At 35.9% G+C, this 21645-nt stretch overlaps 4 protein-coding genes and 1 non-coding gene across 8 annotated transcripts; 1 reads left to right on the top strand and 4 right to left on the bottom strand.

Moving 5' to 3' along the window:
- Positions 1-238: 238 nt before the first annotated feature.
- Positions 239-1666, bottom strand: LOC148932249 (mitochondrial import receptor subunit TOM5 homolog). The gene is made up of 2 exons (XM_089064352.1): positions 1434-1666; positions 239-577 (listed from the first exon to the last, which is right to left on the bottom strand). Exons 1-2 carry the CDS (start codon positions 1518-1520, stop codon positions 500-502), a joined length of 165 nt encoding a protein of 54 aa, XP_088920478.1. The 5' UTR covers positions 1521-1666; the 3' UTR covers positions 239-499.
- Positions 1667-2450: 784 nt separating this feature from the next.
- On the bottom strand, positions 2451-4705 carry LOC125212220 (mitochondrial import inner membrane translocase subunit Tim9-like). Its single transcript, XM_048112325.2, has 2 exons — positions 4528-4705; positions 2451-2870 (listed from the first exon to the last, which is right to left on the bottom strand). Exons 1-2 carry the CDS (start codon positions 4620-4622, stop codon positions 2684-2686), a joined length of 282 nt encoding a protein of 93 aa, XP_047968282.1. The 5' UTR covers positions 4623-4705; the 3' UTR covers positions 2451-2683.
- A 4938-nt stretch (positions 4706-9643) lies between these two features.
- Positions 9644-11595, top strand: LOC125202380 (uncharacterized). Of its 3 annotated transcripts, XR_016135366.1 has the most exons (3): positions 9644-9822; positions 10161-11100; positions 11320-11595. XR_016135366.1 is itself a non-coding variant. In XM_048100768.2 (2 exons), exon 2 carries the CDS (start codon positions 10178-10180, stop codon positions 11024-11026), a length of 849 nt encoding a protein of 282 aa, XP_047956725.1. In that variant the 5' UTR covers positions 9644-9826; positions 10161-10177; the 3' UTR covers positions 11027-11308. The 3 variants fall into 3 exon arrangements, 2 of the variants coding, with proteins under 2 accessions (XP_047956725.1, XP_088920571.1); XM_048100768.2 differs by lacking the exon at positions 11320-11595 and having other exon boundaries at positions 9644-9826; positions 10161-11308; XM_089064445.1 differs by lacking the exon at positions 11320-11595 and having other exon boundaries at positions 10161-11307.
- Positions 11596-13450: 1855 nt separating this feature from the next.
- Positions 13451-13522, bottom strand: TRNAT-CGU (transfer RNA threonine (anticodon CGU)). The gene has a single exon. It is a non-coding gene; the product is annotated as a tRNA-Thr (tRNA).
- Positions 13523-13800: 278 nt separating this feature from the next.
- Positions 13801-17853, bottom strand: LOC125200840 (protein LONGIFOLIA 1-like). 2 transcript variants are annotated; one of them, XM_048098635.2, is made up of 5 exons: positions 17118-17853; positions 16953-17014; positions 14961-16520; positions 14802-14886; positions 13801-14722 (listed from the first exon to the last, which is right to left on the bottom strand). In XM_048098635.2, exons 1-5 carry the CDS (start codon positions 17245-17247, stop codon positions 13947-13949), a joined length of 2613 nt encoding a protein of 870 aa, XP_047954592.2. In that variant the 5' UTR covers positions 17248-17853; the 3' UTR covers positions 13801-13946. The 2 variants fall into 2 exon arrangements, with proteins under 2 accessions (XP_047954592.2, XP_047954593.2); XM_048098636.2 differs by having other exon boundaries at positions 13801-14719.
- Between the last annotated feature and the right edge of the window lie 3792 nt (positions 17854-21645).

The following is a 21645-nucleotide window of genomic DNA, read 5'->3' as shown; positions in this document are numbered from 1 at the left end:
AAAAAATTGAAAGATTATAATTTTATATTCCAATTTCAAAAATTATGAAATTAACCAAAAGTCAACAAAAAATTACTATTACACCAACTAACACATACTAAATGGTTTGTTGTTTTATTGGTGTTTATATTGGAACGATATAGTAATTTATAAAGACCAATATTTACAAAAAGATAAAAATTCAAAACTAGATACGCTACTATAAACACCAACAAATTAATAAATTTGCCCAGGATAGTTCGTACCAGAATATCAACTCATTAGTCACCAAAGAGTTCATCATAATATATGACTCGTTATATAACAAAAAATGCCAACTATCTAAACAAAACCCCAATTCTATCACTGCGATCTAAATGTTAGAGATGAAATACTCATTCCATGAATTCAGACGATTAACTCAAAGATCGTAAATAGAGGGGGCACGTAAGGATAAAGCAAACAAGCATCCAACTAATCCATCCTATCAACAAGAAGCTCAAACTCCTTGCAAAATCTCTCAAATGCCCATCATATCACCATACTGGCGCATCAACACAATGGATCCAGCAAAAATGCCTGCTGCACGAAGTAATTTCTGCAATTTGTAACACAAAAGCATAAGAATGAAACAGCATTGCCCAAATATAAAAAGACTAACAATTCAAACCAGCAAGAAGTTCTGCAACCAATGAACTAAGCAACAGAAAGGCAAGGACTTGAAGAAGAGCAATATCAACTTGCTAACCATAAAATGCCATAGACAGATTCACTTGACCTCCCACATTCGCATATTCACAGGATAATCAAAATACTCTAATCACAGAAAACAATATATTCTCATTATTCTCAGACTCTAAAACTCATACCACAGAAAATGAAACCTTCTCAACATTCTAAGAAAACTCACACTATATCCACAGAAAATTATATCTTCCCATCATTTCCAAACTCTAAAACTACATGATTCATTCATCTAAATAGAGTAAAGACTAAGATGCTTTATTCAAAATCCAGATTGTATTTCTAACTGCAACTCCCCCAAAAGCCAGCCAGCTAATGAGATGACATCTCAAATCTACTCTCGGCACGTATTGCTAAATCCAATATCAATTGGGGAAACACAGAGATCAAGCTCACATCACGAACAGAATCATTGAAATGTCAAATTCACACTTTACAAAATTTCTTAAACAAGAAAATGAATCTTGAATCCTGATCGACATATACTAAATTGAAAGAATAAAATTCAGCAATTCACTCTATTTCTCTAGCTAACGTAAACCGAAGGAACAACATCGCAAAAAATAAAAGAATTTAACAAAAGAAATCTATAGTGAATGAAAGTAAACCCCCAACAGCGTTAAAGATTCATTTTTTAGAAAATAATAATAATAATAATAAAAAAGGATGAACAATTTACTGAGAAACAGAAGAAATTGTAGTAAACTTACCACGTTGTGATCCCATTTATCAGGATTGTGAACCTGGGAGTTCCAAAAGGCCTTGATACTGTCCAGAGAAATCGCTTTATCCGCCATTAAATCTTCTTTTTCTTCTTCTTGAGCGGAAAGACGAGTGAGTTTAATTAGGGGCTAGGGTTTTTGTATTTTTGTGTATGAAGAGACAAGAGAGATTTATCTTATTTCTTGAAATGAGCGTGCTGCTGCGAGTGGTGTTGGGGTAGTTTCGGGAAAATAGTTTTTTTAGTTCAGAACGGATTAATAAGGATCTATGATAGTATATAGGAGTACAACTTAATTATTACTACTGCTATTATCAGCAATAATGATTACAAGTATTTTAATTGTAACTCAGTTTCATTTTATATAAAGTATAGTTCATTTTCAAACTAATAATTTTACCGAAAACTATTTGAAAATGTGATATGTATGTGTTTTCGTAAAAACTGATGGATTTTTTTATATAGCAAATAAATTTATATTTAACTATACGATAATTTGTAATGATTTATTCAAATTAAATGGTGGATATAAAATTTGCACGAGTACATTAAGTTGGTTTGGTTATTTATTTTCACTCCCGTAAAAATGTGAATGAGCAATTAATACCTAAAAATTACTCCCTCCGTCCCCCATTAGGAGTCACATTTTGACCGGGCACGAATTTTAAGAAATGTAAAGAAAAATTGGTTGAAAAAGTGAGTAGAATGTGGAACCCACTTTTTTATATTGATTTTATAATAAAATGTGTGTGAAGTGAGTTAGTGGAATGTGGGACCTACTTACCATTTATGGTAAAAATGAAGTGTGACTATTAATTGGAGACGAACCGAAATGAAAAAATGTAACTCTTAATCGGGGACGGAGGGAGTAACAACGATGCTTCAATATGTAATATACTATGATAAACTAAATACCGAAAAACTGCTCTCCAACTCATGGATTGATAGTTCGAGTTATCAAATAATCGTGAAACTGAGTGGTGTCAATTGTAACTCAAAAAAAAAATGATGCCAAAAACCAAAAGATAATTTTATAGTACTATAAGAATATTTGACATAACCAAACTTGAAAAGAATATGCCGCGGGAGTGTGTGACAGCCTCATTAAGGGAAATGAGACCTTATGTTATTGCGTCCAAACAAAGTAGCAACAGTAGCAAGTCCTAACAAAAAAACAAATCTTCAAAAACTAAAAGGGAATCCTCTCGACTTCAGAGGAAATGGGCTGCGAGGGCCATCTTAGTCTTGTGTGGCAGCACCTTGGTTCAGCTCTGCAAATCTCATGCCGACGCGCATAGAGTGCTTCAAGAACTTCTCTGCACATCTGCGAACACAAGTCTCTTCTTGCTTATCAAGAGTTTTGCGCCGGAATGTGTCTACACAGTCGGTGAAACATCTCTCCACCAGTGTATTATACATCCTTAAACTGCATGAGGAATTACAAAGAAGAGTTATTATCGCATATTGATCCATAAATAACCCGATTATTCAGTACAAACATGCTCTTCTAACCAACTAGCAGCTCCAGTTGTGCTAAGAAGAGTTTAAATTGGGTTGCTAAACCGAGTTAAATCTTAGGGGACACCTAACATTTGAAGTTTGTCAAACCCTTGCACGTGAAAGTGTTCCAATATATGACTGGACACTGGTTGAGAGATGAGATTTAGGCATAAACCTTTTGTGTGATCTAGTCATGACATCATTTAAGTGAACACCTAATCTAAAAGCTTAAGCTGGTAGGGAGGAGTATCATTGTAACATTCAGTTAGTATCTTTAGTAATAGATTAGCACAAATCATCAAGATATAAGGACACTGTTCACAGTACATTTAAAGCATTAACATCGACTGATATATCTTACAACATGCTATCACTCACCAAGAAAATCTGCAAGACCATTATGATTTTCCTAGTCATTTTAGCATGATTCCTAAAAAAAACTTGCCATTTCTTTCAGAGTTGAGTTCTACAAAGAACAAGAGCAACACCCAAACATCTCCTACTTCATGAACTGTTAAAAAACCATAAAAATGTCGAATGCCCAGGTTGAAATAATGACAGGAATCAAATAAAAAGTTATTTTAAACCTAGATCTTTGGAGGAGTATGTGGATAAGTGCTTCCTACATCTAACTGAATGAGATTGAAAAAATTGGATGCCCTGTTCCCTAAAGCAGCTTCTTTAAACAAGTTATATATCTCTATTATGGAATAGAAATAAAATGGGCTTCTTATAACATCAAATCCAGGACAAATAAGGGACGTCAGGCATAATACCATGGTGAAATGGGGATTACAAATGGATTTTACGATACTCGTTGAAATGGTTATGGAGTAATATGTTTGACAGGTCAAATAAGACTTTCACACTTGACAACTCTCACCCATCCAACCATATAAGCTTATTACCTTTCCCATTCCAATTAGAGTAAAAACTTATACAGCTAATACATTAGCACCCATCTAGAGCAAAACTTTGCATTTCTTAGATTAATGCTGCATAAAAAGATGCAATAAATTCGAAGAAATTATAATCAACCCCCCAAATTCATAAACCAGTAGAACAGTTTAGTTGCAAATGTTAAGAGTAAATTCACCAAAACCAAAATTATCTAAGGACAATTTCCATTCGAGAATTATTGTTTTCAAACCTTACAAGATCCCTCGGCATATACCACCATGAATCAGTAATTGAATCCCATTCAACAATCAAAATAACTCAAAAGAACAAATGATCTAGTTAATTACAGTTTGCAAAATGGAATAACCGCAATTGAACAGCATCACAGCTGAACAAGACACTTCCTTAGTTTGACTCGTAATTTCCAGAAGCATTAATCAACAAATCAACTAACTAATATTTCCATATCAACATTAAGCTTGCAACACGCCCAATCAAAATCAATCAACACAAACCCCTTCACACCACGCATTACAAATCTCGCATAAAATTCGATCCTGACGAGCTGTTAACAATTTAGCTAGCGTATGCTGAAAGATCGCATACATCGAATTAAATGCCTCGAAATTCGTCCATTTTCGAAACATTTCATAAAAACCGAAAATCGCGCACATAGAAATTACCTGTCGCGGATTTGGAGCTGGTCGATCATGGAAGACATTCGGAGCTTGTCTGCCTCAGGAAGAGCGTCCAAATCTCCAAGCATACTTTTGTCCATCGTTGATGAATTTTTTGAACGTACAACCGAAGAGCAACAGGGTACAACTTAGCTTGGGTTTGGAGACTACTGCTTCTAAAACCCTAGAAACACTGAATAAAAACAGAGCACGTCGGTCCCATGTTTATTTTTCTTGCTTCCGAAATGACTAAATTACCCTTCACCAACATTTTCTTACAAATTTCCCGTAAAAGTTTATACTAACCGTTATATAATCGGTTTAAATAAAAAAATTATGTGTTTAATCCAGATAATCAAATAATTACAGCGAAAAGAATTAATGAAAAAATATTACTGGGCACCTGCATCAAAATACAATAAGTTTCTATATTAACTAATGTAAACTTATAACATTGGTCTTATGTTCAAATATTGGCACCATGAAAGACTTAATTCATGAACAGAGCTCCGTAACAGAGTGATGATATTCTTAATTTTTTAGGCCCAAACAGGAACGCATTGAATAGACATTGGGCCTTTTCTAATTTTATTTAATTTGAGGGAAACTGGGCCCATTTGGCCCAAACTGTATTGTCTGTTTTGATATTTTAAGACCTTTTTAATTACATAACTTAAACATCGACTATGAAAGTATGAAATGCAGTTCAGTTAAACATCGACTATGAAAGTATGAAATGCAGTTCAGTTGATAAGATATTTTTACTCTAACAGTCCAACTAATAGATTCGGAGTTTAAGTTATTATGGGAATAGAGAGGAAACCATTATTGATACGTTCGTGTTTCGCCCATAAGCTTCAAAAGTCTCAATCAATTTAGAATTACAAAAGTCTCAATCATTTCGTTGATGGAATTGATACCTGTGAAAAATACCAATTTAAATAGAGAGTGATAGTATTAATTAGTAAACAATTTTTTGCTATTTCAGGAACTTAGATATCACTAATAAATGGACATGGGATGGGAGGAGTTTGTTGCATTATTTAGCAATTAAATAAGCAGCGAAAAGGACTCCATGAATACTTATATTTATTATACTCCAAATAATATGTTATTTGCATTATTGGAAGCACAAGCATTAACTGTAGCTACTAATTATTTCTGATTCACTTCTGGCTATTTTAAAGGGGTATAAAAAATAGCTGCTGCAGCAGATAATGACTTATCATTCAAATTGCAGAATTTTTATTTCTGCATATGCAATAATTTACTGCAACAACTAGTAGTAGACTAATAGTAGTGGCATTGTTCAGATTTGTTTTCTTACTCCAAAATTTGTCATTGTCATTAATTTCTTCCCCTGCAAAGAATATGAAGAGAGAGAGAGTGAGAGGTGATGGTCACACATAGTAAAGATGATGAGTGGATGATTGGTGAGGGCCAATTGATGACAAAGGGTGATACAGACAAGTGTATTATTTTTCATATATCAAATACTAGGTAAAAGAAATTAGTAGAGAACTTGACCGCAGTACTTATAGTCGACGAAGTTGAAAAAGTCACCAGACTTGCAAAATGGGATAGGGATCGAATCGAACGCAACACTCTGTTTTGATGCATGATGGATTTTTACCATCGGAGATTGTTTAAAAGACGAAAGCACGATTTTAATGTATTTTAGATTTTATTTTAATTTTTGTATTCTCTTACTATTATTTCTTTAATTCTTTTTAGGATTTTTAGAAATTAAGAAATGAAACCGGGGTTCCAGATAATTCTCTAATCATTCTTGAATCTGCCCATTCATGCATATATTACTAGTCCCACATGAACCCTTTCTTTCTTGGTTCTTGGTTAATTATTTTCTTTTTCGAAGTCATGTTTCTAAACTTGGTTAATTATATACAGCTAGACGAAGCATCTATTGTTTTCTTCCTCTTTCTTAGACAAAATTCATAAAGTCAGTACTGTACTTGTGGTCCCAAATTTTGTTCACATTAGAATTTCTTTAAAAATCCCAATCAAACACTGTGTGGGGGGTTCTGCATTTTCTTTGTAATTTTAGATCTTTTGTTTGAATGTGATTAAAAGACTTCTCTTTGGTTGATCCAATGGAAAAGTTCATTGACATACTGAAAGCAGCAGTTGTATAAATGGGTTTTGGATCAAGAATTCCATACTGATTATGATGCTCATGACTGTCATTTCACATTGAGAAAGGGTAGAAATATTTGGCTTTCCAAGTCCAGAAGTCACAAGTTTTGGATGACTGGTTTGGGTGTTTTGACAAAAAGAATAGAAAAGTTCTTACAATTGTAGAAAAGAATGATGTAAAAATTAAAATGATGATGACAGAATATGCTTTAGGAGGCATTTCTTACTTGTACTAACAGTCTCTCTCTGATCAAATAGCAGCATGATGGTTACACATATAATGCACCACTTTAAACAGAGGTCAATTGGGGTAAATCCAGTTTGGCCTCATAGAATCACAGTTTCTTAAACTTGGATCCGAAATCTAAATAGTTGAATAAAATCCTTCTTCTATATCAATAATCTTTATTTAGGGCATCCTTAACCCCATCCCGGATTTGGGCCGCAAGTCCCCTCCACGTCATCATTCCCCCAAATTTGGGGTTCCAGGCCACAACTCCATTAACCCCGCAAGCCACAACTCGGGCCACAACTCAGGCAACAACTATTCATTTGCACTATTCACAACTACAACATATTTTAATAGTAAAATAGAATACGTTGAACAATTAAAACCGAGAAAATTCATTGTTCAATCTAAAAATAGAAAATTACAAATCCTAGAAATTTTTTTTACAAATCCTAGAAAAAAAATTATTAAGACATAGAAAATAAAAATTAAAAGTCCTTGAAAAAATATTGAAATAATTTAGAGGATAGAAATAGAGAAATTGGTGGAAGAATGTTGAAGAAATGGGTATAAATAGGCAAAAAAAGAAAAAAAAGAAAAAATAAATAAAAATTTTGGGGGTTTGCGGCCCGTCCCGGTGCGCATAACCCTGAACCGGGCCGTGACTCTCCTCCGTCTAACGCATGGCCCCGGCCGGGACTCGCGATTTGCGGCCCCGCCCCTCCGCGTTAAGGATGCTCTTAGTTTACATTTTTAGAAAAAAATATTTACTATCAATACATTGTTTAGTATAATGATTTTTGTGATTTGAATTAGGTCAAAGGACCTCCCACAACACTGTCACGTCATAAGGACTTCCCACTGCAAAATGGCGGACATCCCTCGCCCTTCCCGTGCGGACTTCCCGCAAAAAAAAAATCACAAATTCACCAAACTAAACAATGTACGGAATTAAAATTTCGACACGAATATGGAGAAAATGCAACCACTTTATTTAAAAAAAAAAAAAACTTAACCAACAAAAAGAACAAGTGGAAGCTTCGACAAGTGGCGCCCCCCGTCTCATTCCCTGTCGCTAGAGTTGTAGTACTCAGGCATCATCCCTGCGGCCATTTGGGGTTGCTGCATCATCGTCGTCATTCCGGGCATCATCCCGGACATCGATGCACTTCCGCCGGTATTTCCCCCGACTCGAGAGGGAATATACGGCGAGAGAATATTATGCGTTTGTGACTCGCTCGTGGCGGGGGAATCACTATCGTAGTGCTCCATTTGTCGTCAAAAGAAATGAATGTAGAGAGAGAAACTCGTTAAAACAAGTGGTGCGAATGAAATGAAGTTCAACGAGCCGTATATATAGTTTGTAAAAAATAAAAAAATAAAATAAAAAATAAAATCGCATCGGATGTCCGTCGGCATGACACAATGGCGGACTCCCGCCCGCCGTCGTGACGGATGTCGCAGGAACACCGCGGATCTCCCGTGTCCGCCTCCCTCCCGCGTAATGGCGGACGTCGGGTACGCCGGACCAACGCCCGCCGGGACATCCGCAGCTGGAGATGCTCTAACATGTTCACCCACTCATGCAAAAATTAAAGTAGTCTACTTGGATCCGTTAATTACAAAATTAATTTGAACAATGTCTACTTTTGTATTTGCAGTTGCAGCCAAATATGAGGTACCCCTCATGCACAAATTAAAGTAGTCTGAAATGAAATAAGTTTCATATGAATAATGAGACGATAAATATTAATTACATTGTGACTATTAAAAAGCAAATAATTGTACTTTGAAAGTACAGAACTAAAATCGAATGAAAACAACGAGATTTTCCATTGTCATCAGCACTCATAACATATAAATTCGTTTGTTTTATATTTAATCTTAATTTTTAGTTTAATTCTAACAGTCTAATCAATTTATCGACTACACGAAATAATTTATTAAATAATTTATCCGTATATAACTTTGATTTTTATATGAATATCATGGCCCTAATTAATATACTATACTTCATTATCCCCCAAACCCTAATTTTGTGATAAACAAATATTATATTCAATATATTCTGGTTAAATGATTAACCACGCATGGTTTATGTAGTTATATTGTGAGTTTATATTTGCAGAATAAATATACGATATTAATGAATGCTTGTACTAAATTCGTAGATCATCCTAAAATCAACGATCCAGATCGTTTTTTAGTTACTAGAAGGAGAAAAATGTAAACATGGTTGCCAAAATATTGGAGTGGTCCTCAGCAATAAGCAGAATAGCTTTAAAGAAGCTGCATACATTATTGGTCCCTCATCTATTTATAAGTTATAACTACTTCAATTATCGCCTAATTCAACCTCCATATACACGTTTTTATTAAATTGCTAATTGCCATATAAGTATATCATTTTTCAAATCTGATTAATTTGTTCTTGCCTATACACTTTTAAGTACTAGGAACCACACAATATAACAACAAATTTATTTCTCATTAATTAACATAAACGAAAGCTACCCCTCTCTCTCTCTCTCTCTCTCTCTCTCTCTAGGGTTGAAGCATGTGGCATGCCTTTGAATTGTTGTGCTAATAAAGCTAGCTATTTGTAGTTGTCAATAAAGGAGTAGTTACCCTTCTTTTATAGCATGCAAGAAGTATTGGTCCCATGCATTGAAGAACATAAAAAAAGTCTCTCAAAATAATCACAATTACATTACCATTTCTGCAGCTAGCTCATTCAATTCTGCCGACTATATGCTTCAACAACTACTTATATGATATATCACCCAAATAGATCTCCTCTCTTATTATAATAGTCATACACAACTTTTCATTTTTTTCTTCTTTCTTACATAACATTCATCTTGTCCAGAGCCGACATAGCTTTCTGCAGACAAAGATTGTTTATTACAAGTCACAAAGTTGGTATTTTATTCTTTCCTCTTGTGAGCATATTAGTAAACATATTAATTTGTGTTCATTCAAATCAGTACTATATAAAGATTCCATTTTTGTAAAAAAAAAAACATTTCTTATTTCTTGATCTAGCTAGCCAATTTTGTTTCATATATTCAGGAATTTTAATTTCTCTGACAAATCATGAAGGTGTTAATGTTTTGGACCAGCTGATCACACCTTATCCTAGACCTATCTATATATGGGGTTTTCCCATATCCCTAAATTGAAACTCCCTTAACTATTCAATTCATGAATCAAATTCAAGAATCAATCAAAGATTGTAATTTTTTTGTGAATGCAGAAAGTGGTGAAGCAAACATGACAATGAATCCAAGAGAGAGAGATTTGGGAGGAAAGGAAGAGGAGGGAGAATACACCAAATTCCCCAAAATGACCTCCTCATCCCCATCACCAAGGCAGTGGTCATCAACCTTGAAGAACCCTAGAATCGTGCGAGTGGCACCCGGCTTCGGAGGCAAGGACAGGCACAGCAAGGTGTGCACAGTGAAAGGGTTGAGAGACAGGAGGATTAGGCTCTCAGTCCCTACTGCAATACAGCTCTATGATCTTCAAGAACGGCTCGGCCTCAGCCAGCCTAGCAAGGTCATCGATTGGTTGATCGATGCGACGAAATTAGACATTGATAAACTCCCTCCTCTCCCAACCATTCCCACAAACTTCCTCCAATTTCACCAGCCACCATCAATATTGCCTAATCATCATGATCATCAGCCTTATGCTTCTGAGTTTCTCTCTCCAAATCTGTTCAGGGAGAGAGAGAGGTGGAGTGATGATCAAGAGGGTTTTGGTGGATTTGTGGCACAGAACTTCTTCCCACTAAACAGTACTCAATTTGCAAACCCTAACTACTTCCAATTGGAGCCTCCAGATTTGTCATTGTCTCAATTTGGGGGATTAGGGTTTGGCTTCTCGAACCGTCATCATCATGAAGACAACTCCAACTGCAGCCTCTCTTCGTCGTCTCAAGCTTCGAGCTCTCAGATTTACATGTCTCCATCTGCTGCGCATTTTCAGCCCTACTTCGCAGCAACTTCTTTGGAGAATGATCAGTTTAGGGATTTGCAGTTGCAGAATTCATCAATGAGATCTTTCAGTTTGAATGCATCCCTTCATTCAAGCGAGAATGATAGAGACAATGAGACTTAGTTCATATCACATATAGCTATGTTATAACGTTAATTTGGTCGAAGAAGTGAGGTGCTGATCACATTGGTGCATTGGTAAGTGAGTCTACTTATATATAGTTTGTTTCTATAGTTTTAATTCTTGTGAGAAACATATATCATACTACTATTCAGTAATATTGTTAAACTAGTAATATTGCACTCTATATTGCTTCTTTTGTATTGATTTATACTCATAACTTAATTAATTTCCTTTATTTTGTGGAATATAGAATGTGTATACTGCGGATTGATTGAATGAATTTTGTTAAGCAGGAGATGTATGTATAGAGGCATGCATTGTATGTCTATCTCTTATGTGCAGATAAGGCAATTAATAATCTGCAGGTAAATTTATTACTTTTCATGCAATGATTTATTTACAGAGCATAACTTGAGATACGTCAATTGACGTCTTTATATAATTTTGAGAAATTTAACTTTATTGTGATCTTGTAGATAACAAATTCATGCTCCCATAGATGGTCTTTCAGTACTAATATTTCTTTTTTAAGTACCTAAAGTTGGAGGATATTCATATGGGAATTACCAATTATAAGTTTTTAAGTGATTACACTACAAGTTCCTTTTAGGACAGAAATAAATACCTACGTATATATTTTCAATTGTTTTAAAGGCTTTTTTATTTTCAAATATTATTAACACAATATATTACCATCCTCCTTTGAGGTTTGTGTTAGTCCGCAATTATTTCTCCGAAATGTATAATTGTTAGTAATTTTATTTTCCTTAAAAGAAATCTATCTAGCTAAGTCTAAGACTGCAAAATATGTCTGTGTAGTCATGCTAAATTTAAAAGCTACTAATAGAATCACATGCATACATGATACGTTATACTAAAGTGTTGAATTTGAAAATATTTGCAGATGCTTTAAATGCATATAATTTGGACTGTGTTACTATTCCATAATACTAATATATAATTTATGAAATATACACTTGGCAAGATCGCACAAAACCCAATGATATGAATAATTCGAAATGACAGAGAGTATTTGATGACCCAGTGATATGCATAAATATGTTCAACATTAGCTAGGTATAGTATATACTTAGCAAATAATATCCATTATTATTTGGTAATTACTTTCACTGCATTACCCAGTTAATGTTTGCTGAAAAACTTAAAAGACACAAACTAACTAAAAAAGGTACTGTACTCCGTATAATGTGTTAGATTGAAAATAAGAGGAAGAAATGAAGGTAAAATAAATTAAGTTAGGATATTGCATAAATAATTTTATGAATGTAAAATCAATTGTGACCCCAATTTAGAAGAACTAAACCAATAAGTACTATAGATGCATGTGAAAGTGAAACCCTAATCTTGAATGCGAAAACCTAATTTTATGCATATACATACTTGTTGACTATAGTATATATGCATATTAATATTTGATGAAGAAAAGATTGCACACTAACGTAACATGTTTTCTTTTCGAAACATCTTTAAATAATAGTACTCTATATTTCTCACACCACTTTGCAATTCTTCTAAATACATGTGCTCAAAATTAGAAATGTGTCATGAATAATGCGGCTAAGAGGGTAATATTTTTACTATTATTAATTAATAAATGGTATAGCTGATCTATACCTCCAACCTGATTAATTAGTTGTATATAATTAATCCGTTCATACATTTTGCATACAAATTGACCATGAATTTCCAGTTGATAAACAAAAGATGATTAATTAATTTAAGGGCTCTTATCTCTCAGGTGACACTAACCCCACACCTAAAAGCAAGCTAAAAAAACCCTAAAAAGAGCATAGCGGCCAAGAAGAAGAATAAGATGGAAGAGAAAGAAGAAATTAAAGTGAATTCGAAAATTCTGTTTGCTTGGATATGATTGAGACTGTAACATCACACATCACCACCCACACATATAATGGCTAATGCATGAGCGATGAAGCAATGATACTAAACCAACAAATAAAGCAAAATAAAAAAAAGGATTTGCAGTTTTAGTACTAGCTTGGTCCTCTCTTATCAATGTAGTAGGACTCAAGCAACAAAGGGGACCATCACATGTCAATTCAATTTACTAGTACAAATTTATTATTGCATGTCAAGAACTGAAAATATAGATTATGTCAATCTGAAGTAAACCCTAGTCCGAAGGTTTGGGGCGGAGCTGCCGCACACTGTGAGTGACACTGAAAAGGTCGACTTTTATAGAGTTTTTCAATACTCATGAGATCGATCAACCCCGACCCATCCGGATCAGCCATTGAAACAATACTGAAAAAGCCATACAAAAATTAAGAATATTAAAAATAAAAAGAGAGAAAAAGTAAAAGTATATCCTAAACCCCATACAAAAATTAAGAATATTAAAAATAAAAAGAGAGAAAAAGTAAAAGTATAATATAATGTAAATTAAGCTCCCAGCGAGGATCGAACTCGCGACCTTTCGCTTACGAAGCGAACGCAATACCACTATGCTATGGAAGCCTTTGTTGACATGTTTTACCAATTCAAATTTAAAACGATAAATATTTATCCTAATAATCTAAATCTAACATTTTCTAGCAAAACACAGTAAAGAACACAGCCATTCTCTAAACTAGATGTTATATGGGGTGATTTTGTGATGTAGGATTATTTCAGTTCATATAATAGCAGAATACTTTGTATGTTTATTTATTTAATTAATATTCTCCAGTATATAGGCAGCAGTTAGTTCAATGATATGAACATGAATTATAGTATTAACAGTGACAGTATAAGCATATATATAGATGTGCATTTTCGTTATGACTAATGCTAAACTTGTGAAAAGTCACACTAATGTTATTGTATATATAGATACCTCACTAAAAATTATTTTAAATCAAGTGAAGAAATGACAAATTGGAACAACAAATGCAACTGCAAACTAGTTGGCAAAGGGTCTCCTTCTACCTACTGGTTTGATTTTCAAACCAGTAGTAGAAGCACAAGCAGCAGCCTCTCCGATCACAATCTCGTTAACCAAATCCTTAAATATGGAGCGCTCGATGTCAAGAACAGCGCACGATATCTCATCATCGAACCCCATCCAGCCATGATTCATAACATCTCTGCACACCACTCCCTTCCATCTCTCCTCGTCCTCGCCCGAGCCCCTGCTGCTGCATTGCACTTTCCCGCCTTGCAGCCTCTCAATCTCCGAGCAAAGCTCTCTGAGGAGCTTCTGCGCGTTTGTGGCCGTCCTAGTCAGCTCCAGCCGTCTCAGCCAGGGATCGGCTGGTGCCAGTTTCCTGCCAAGAATCTCATTCACAGTGTCAAACACGAGCTTCCTCTTCTCCGGGGTGGTATGGAGCACGCTGCCTGCCTTTGTCTGCTCCAGGACCAGGAACAGCTCCGGGTTGATGGGATGGCCCGATGGATGGAACTGGAAGTCCGTCAGGTCTCTGAGGAGGAGCCCTGAGGCTAATAGGATCTCGGATATATATCTGTGGTCTGGATCAGTGTTAGCACACAGTGAGGCTATGTAATCCGTGCCTGCCTCGTCGTGGCTGGAGTTGACACGCCTCAGCTTCTGAACTAAGTTTTCGATGCTCTGGAGCTTGTTTTGGTTCATCTCTGTTGTGAAACCATATTCCCTCCAACTGGGATTGCTGTTGTCTGTAGAGCTTCCTCGAGCGATGCTCGAGTCCTTCTCTTTTTCTACTTTAAAGAAATGGAAATGTGAAGACACTAATTGGAAAAGAATCCCAACAACTTTTGCTATATCATTTTAGGCATATACCTTTGTATGTGAGTGAAGAAGGTGAGTCATCTGTGTGAATTCTGTTGTCAAGAACAGATACAGGGCTCGAGTGCTCAGTGTGAATCTAGAGCAAATCATAACACAAGTTAGCATATTGACAGATAAAATCAATTGAAAATACATATAAACATTACAAACCTGCTCTACTGAGGAGTCAGTTAGCATAGATTCGGACGCTTCCCTTGATGAACTGCTCGTGCGAGGAACTGAAGCACTCAAACGAACCATATTCTCATTTACTTCACTCAGTTTTGGTCTTCGTCTTCCTCCTGGGGAATTGGACTCGCCTAGCTGCTTGCTCGGTTGTTTTCTTAGCTTGGTTGAATCAGGGGGAGTGGGCGGTCGAGCTCTTTTTTCCAGATCGAGTTTCTTCTGTAGTAATCTAGGACTGATTGACCCTGAGCTCTTCCCCAAGCCATCTTTCACTGAGTGTTGTGATCTTGTTGAAACATGTGTTGCCTTTAGGGTCGTGTCGTTTTTCACGGATGAATCGCGCTGGACGGATTTATAGCTCGGATCTTTAGCAGGTTTGATGATCACTATTGGAGGCTCGGAATGCCTTGGTGCCCTCTTCGTGGAAGCAAGAGGCTCCTCGTGTTTCGGTCTCAACTGTTTTTCCTCATGCTCTTGTTTTGGGGTTTGCAGCAGCTTCTTAGACTGCATTGCTTCCAAAATCTGTTTGAGTGCTCTGAGATCCTTTCCAGACTGTGTGAACTCGAGATCCTTCAATCGCTTCTCGATCTCACTGTAAACAGAGGGGAACGTAGCTTCTGCCTTTGCTGCACCTCTTGTAGCTTTAGGCCGTGGTTTCTGAGAGCTCCTCTTCCCCTCGCTGTGCTTCCATGGCGCTGGCTCAAGTGGAAACCGCGACAGAGGCTTCATAGAAGAATCGGGACTCCTCCAACGTGGTGAGCTAGGCTCTCTCCGCACCTTGCTTGCCTCTGCCTCCGCAAATGGCCTTGACTTATCAATCAAGTCTTTATCTTGAGAGCTCTTAGATACACCAGAGTTGGTGTCAACGGAACGAGGCAGTGTCTCGAGGCCCATCAGCTTTGCAACGACACTTGGTGGCCGTGCAGATTGAGTCTTTCCATCACAGTCAACACCACTATCGTGCTGCACAGAAACCCGCACTTGACCAGCCTTGCTAGCATCTAGCGAAAGCCGGGGAAGGTCTTTGATCTTGAGGGTGGATTTGGAGACATCCCTTGAATCCAATGTGAACCGGTTTGCTTCCCTTCCGTCATAGGAAAACCGGGGGGCGTCTCTAGTGGTCAGAGACGGATACTCATCTCTTGAGTGATAGGATAACGACCTCATGAGGCGTCTGCCTTCGTTATGACGCTTAGGTGCTTCTTGAAGTTGAGGTGCAGCAGCTATAACAGATTCTTTCACATCATCATTCACCAGCTCAGAATGCTGCAGCCTTGGCGAGCCTCGGTTCTTGATGGCAGGGTCCCTGTACATGGAGTCTTTCACCAGATCACGAATGTGTCGGCTAAACTGAGGGGACGAAGCAGCAGGGTCCCTTGAAGGGGTCTCAGGGAAGATGATTCTTTCATAGGCTTCTGACTGAGTAACTCTGCTGCATTCAAGTGACGAGGAGGAGGATGAACGTGACAACGAGGACAAAGAAGCCCGGGGTGATGCATTCGAGATTCTTTGCCTCTCTTGGACATTCTTGACTGGAATCTTCTCCTAAAAATGCCATGACCATAAATGTTAGTATCTCTTTATGGAAAAGAATTCCAAACTAATGGCAATGACCTCATCTTTTCTGTTAAATGACTATTGGAGCAGACAAACACCAGCAAGCTAATAGGATAGCAAAATGCAATGACAGAAGCAAAGAAACCACATTTCTACATTGGGGCCTGAATAATAGTAATCAACTTATGATTCATTCTTAGATACAATTAGGCATTCTCTGCCAATCAAAAGAGCCCTTAATGTTACAACACATAAGGACCTTCTTGGTATGATGGAATGGAACGAGCATAGAATGAAATGACAATCCCTCTCTCATTCCATCATACCAAGCAAAGGAGTGAAATCAAAGAAGGAATCATCACTCCATTCCCTCCTACATTCTGTCATTCCATCATACCAAAAAGGGCCGAAGAGACTTACTGTAGATGCAGATCTACCGTGCTCGTCTCCTTCCGGAGTAGCAGCATTGTAGTCTGAGATTCCTGCAATGGCACAGGCAAACAAGGAAAGGAACTAAGCCTCTATGACACTTGCAAAAGAAGATAATGAAACATAGTTACAACACTTGTAGCTATGAATTGGTACCATGTTTGTGCCTGCCACCAGTGAGGACATGGTGGCGATCAAACAGCTGAAAAAGGCCATTCATACATCCTATTTGCTTCTGCAACTCAATGTTGTCATCTGTCAAAGAATGTAGCAGTTTTGCAGCCATGTTTACTCCCTTTCCTCCAACACTCCCCCTTTTATCCAACAAAGCCTACCTACACTACACAGTGCCCTAGTCTATGGAAAATCAGATACTATTTTCTCAAGAATCAACACCATATCAATTCATATCTTCAAGAATCATAAAAATCAAGAAAACAAAGGAAGCCCCAATTCCCAAAATCAAATCTTTAAGGGAGGGAAGTGAACAAACTTAAAGGATTGAATGAATGAAGAAACAGATAAGCATTATGCAGGGAATGATTGAAATAGGGAATTGTAAAAAAAAAACAAGGAAATGAAGACAGCCCACAATGAGGGATAGTTGTTGGAAGGAAGCATGGTCCATACATCCATGTGTAAATCCAGGACTGCAATGCTGGCAAAAACATTATCATTATCATAACTAAATTCTTGTTTTCAATAATAGGTTAATTTTGAGATGAGCATGTGGGATGGGGAATATCGGTGGGTCTGAAATTGTCTGCTTCAACATGTGATTTTTGTCAGTGGATTAAGCGGGAGAGAGATGATGAGATGAGATCATTTCATTTCAGATGTTTTTCCTTTTCAGTTTTTGCTTCACCACACACATCCTCTCTCTCTCTCTCTCTCTCTCTCTCTCTCTCTCTCTTTTGTTGATTTTATCTTTATATTTTTGTTGTAAAATACTTTTTTTAAACAATTTTTAAAATTTCTTTATAAAAGTACATCAACTAAATAAAAAGTTGTCAGATTCTCTACTAGCTTACAAATTTAGAGGTCGTTAACTAGGTAGAGATCTCTTTTAATTAAAGCAGCTTTTTATTAGTATTGTTATTAATATACGTATTTATTAACAAAAATTACTTAGGTGATGAATGGGTACATGGGTGCATGATTGGTGCTCGGATTTTTCTTTTCAACTAAGACAAATGGTTGAAAATTTGAACATTGCAAGGGATTGGTTGGATTATCTCCTATTGTGAAACTTGCTTCTTTCTTGCGTGTGTTATTCGATGTGATTTATCGATGCTACTTTCAATAGTGTCTTAGTCGGGATACCTCCGGCTGGTTCTTTTATTTTTTGAGTGTTACTATGCTCATCATTTTAAATGATCATGAGGCATTTTTCTCTCATATAAAAAAAGTAGAAATATTTCTCAATCGGATGCATACATATAACGGTTATGCAGATTTAAGCTTGTAAGTCTAGTTAAATGTCTAAGTCAATTATAGTGGAAAAATAAGAATTAATAGCAATGCGTCTATTTATAACAAGCATGCAAAAGTAGTTGAAAATTCCTTTAAGCCTTGAAGGGATTAAACATAACTAATTCAGTGTTGGCTTAATATATATGACGAATAAATGTTGCCTCTACGTGCGTGACTTAGTACTATATTTTAGATACTACACTGCAAGGTGAATTGATTATTATTAAAAAATAAAATAATAAAATGAAAGATGGAATTTTATTTCATGATAAACAATTTGAATTCGTTTGAGGGAATATTACCAACTCAAGCATGATTGATAATTAAGGACAATGATGATTAAATAGTAGTAGAAATTATGGAGAGATCATGCAAGGATACCCATATCTTGGAAAATCTCAACTGCTTCTCATTGTAATTAATTAAAGTTAATTCTCATGCCTTGAACACATTACCACTAATTGGAGTTAACTGTCGTGATTATTCTTCTGTAATTAGTTTTAAATTTTTCTATGTGTTTGTTCATGATTTAATATAATATTAAATTTATAAGAAAAATTAATAGTACTAATCAAGAACAGGTGTAAGCGAGTACTTCAATAGTACTATGATTTTTCGGTACTTGTATATTATATTGTCTCTATACAGATTTTTGTTATTATTCGTTTGGTGTTTAATTAATAATTTTCAATAGAGTGTTTTTGTTATCCATGCACGTTATGAATTGAAGAAAAATAAATAAGGTAAAAGTATGGTAATAATTTGCGGTGAAAAATTCAACGATAGATTCTGATCAAATTAAATACTAAATCATTATATATAATTACGTCAAACAAGTAGTTCATGTGCAGTCACATGGAACTCAATAATAGTGGTTTTAACTTATGCCATCAATAATATCGCTAAACTATTCTCAAATGGAAAAATTAATCAAGAGGTAAGAGAGAGTCAAGCTAATGCACACATGTGCAGATATAATAATTTTGAGTCATTTACATTAATTCAGTTTTATTCATACTCTACTCCCTTTTTCTTATGATTGTTTACTTGAACTATAACTAAAAAGATTCTGTGATTTTTTATGTATTAATTTACTTCTTACCAATTTAAATATATTCTTGATATAACAGAATTGGACCTGAGAGGTTAAAACTTAAAAGTATAGAACTTGTAGAAAAGAGAATTATATTCTAAAATAAATTCAGCTCATCAATGAATTACGAGATTTGGGTTTTCTCTCTTAAAAGGATCCACTAGAAAAAGAAAAATTAATATTATAAAGCATTCTCGTGATTAAAATTCAAGTTTAGTCCTATCAAAATATAGGGTATAGAAGAAAGAAAAACAAAGTATTATCACATGCATAAAGTTAAGATAGAAACCACCATGTGATGTGCTACAACTCTATTAGGGCATTATTAACCTTGTTAGTTACGAGTAACAACCAAAAACAATATGCAAACACCTACATACTTATTGGATGGATTCCTCCTTTTGCTCTTAAACCTATGAGTATTAGCAACCGTTTCTAGCTGTTGTTCCCTTCCCAAAGGTGGCTCCCTATTCCGAAAATCGATGACTATCCAAAAGTATTAACTTAACATCAAAGAGGAACTCGACTCAAAAGCTTTAGTTATGTCCCAGTTGAGAAGCGAACACTTTCCTTAATAGTGGATCGCGAGAAAGAATATAAAAAAGGTAATTTCACTATATTTCTAGTTGGGTACATGCCCTATATATATTGTGTTAATTTTGAATATGATCATAACATCTTTATGAAGGTCATGGGCTCATGGCACAAATATATACTCCATATTTTTGTGTCATATTAATTGCCATGTGAATTATATTTATAAGCATAATTAATATTATTAATTGAAAAGGTATGTTCATATCACACGACAATTTAGTACGTAGCACTATCATTTCAGATAGACATATATCCAAAGTCAGTGGTTAACCAATCATTTTCGATTGTACTAACATAATAATTTTGCTGAAGACTGAAGAGTGAGATGGAATTTTATAATTTAAGCTAATAGATTGAAACTATATATTTAATCTGAAAAGTTCAAATTTCGAATTTCTTGAAGTGTTTCAGGCATTAAAATTAAGTTATGAGTGCTTGAACTGTATCTAAGATGTATTACTGTCATCTGCAATATCAATATCTTTCCTTGGAATATATCATTACCAATTTAATTACCATTTGCCAATAATAAGATCTTGTAAGTAACAATCATCATAACAATCCAACAATTAATTACACATCCTCTTATTAGACAACAAGCAAAATATTGGGTTAAATAGTCTGACAATATGAAAGTTATACACAGGAAACAAAGGAAAAGTCTTGAAAAGTTGTAGCAGTAAAAAGATAAATTAGTAAATATCTCCTACTGCAGAAAAAAAAAGCTAAGAAAACAACATGAATTCCAGTATACAAAATAGCTCTGATAAAAAGTCACTAAGGTTTAAATGGGCAGAGCCAAATAAGATGTCAAACGGAATGTATACCATCAAATTAATAATAATGTCAACAGAGGCAATTTAATGTTAGGGTGTCTCCGATGGCGGACGTCCCGGTCGCCCCTCGCCGACGTCCGACCGGACGTCCGCCGTAGTGGGTGGGAAGGGCGCCCATGCCCGTCCCGAGTGCCCGTCGGATGGCCTCGCCCCTCAGCCCGACGTCCTACCTGACGTCCGCCACTGTGGCGTGGGTAGGACGTCCCACTCGGACGTCCCACCGAAAATTATTTTTATTTTTATTTAAAAAAAAAAACTCTATAAATATGGCTCGTGTCGAAATTTTAATTCCGTAAATTTTAATTTTAATTGTGAATTTATTAATTTTATTGCGGGAAGTCCTAGTGGGAAGTCCTAGTGCAATGGGAAGTCCTAGTGAAATGGGAAGGGCTAGTGCTGACGTGGCAGACAGTTTTTGTGGGAAGGGCTAATGGAGGTCCTAGTGGGAGGGGCGCCACCGGAGACACCCTTAAGAACCTCCTGCCCTTCACAAGGAACACAATATCTTGGTAGAGAAACAGGTGTAAATAAGAAAATGGATGACGATGGGACGGCTAGAGCAACATGGGAGGGGGCATACTACAAGTTAGAAAATTTCGAAAAGAGATTTTGTATTTGACAATATATATACATTGCACAAGCAACAAAACTAAACAATAATATATCGTGAAAGAGGAAACAGATA

Source organism: Salvia hispanica, chromosome 2, assembly GCF_029641045.1.
Source record: "Salvia hispanica isolate PSC_SH4W2 chromosome 2, Shi_PSC_v1, whole genome shotgun sequence".
Classification (NCBI taxonomy): Eukaryota; Viridiplantae; Streptophyta; class Magnoliopsida; order Lamiales; family Lamiaceae; genus Salvia; species Salvia hispanica.
This window is presented reverse-complemented; position numbering and strand designations above follow the sequence as displayed.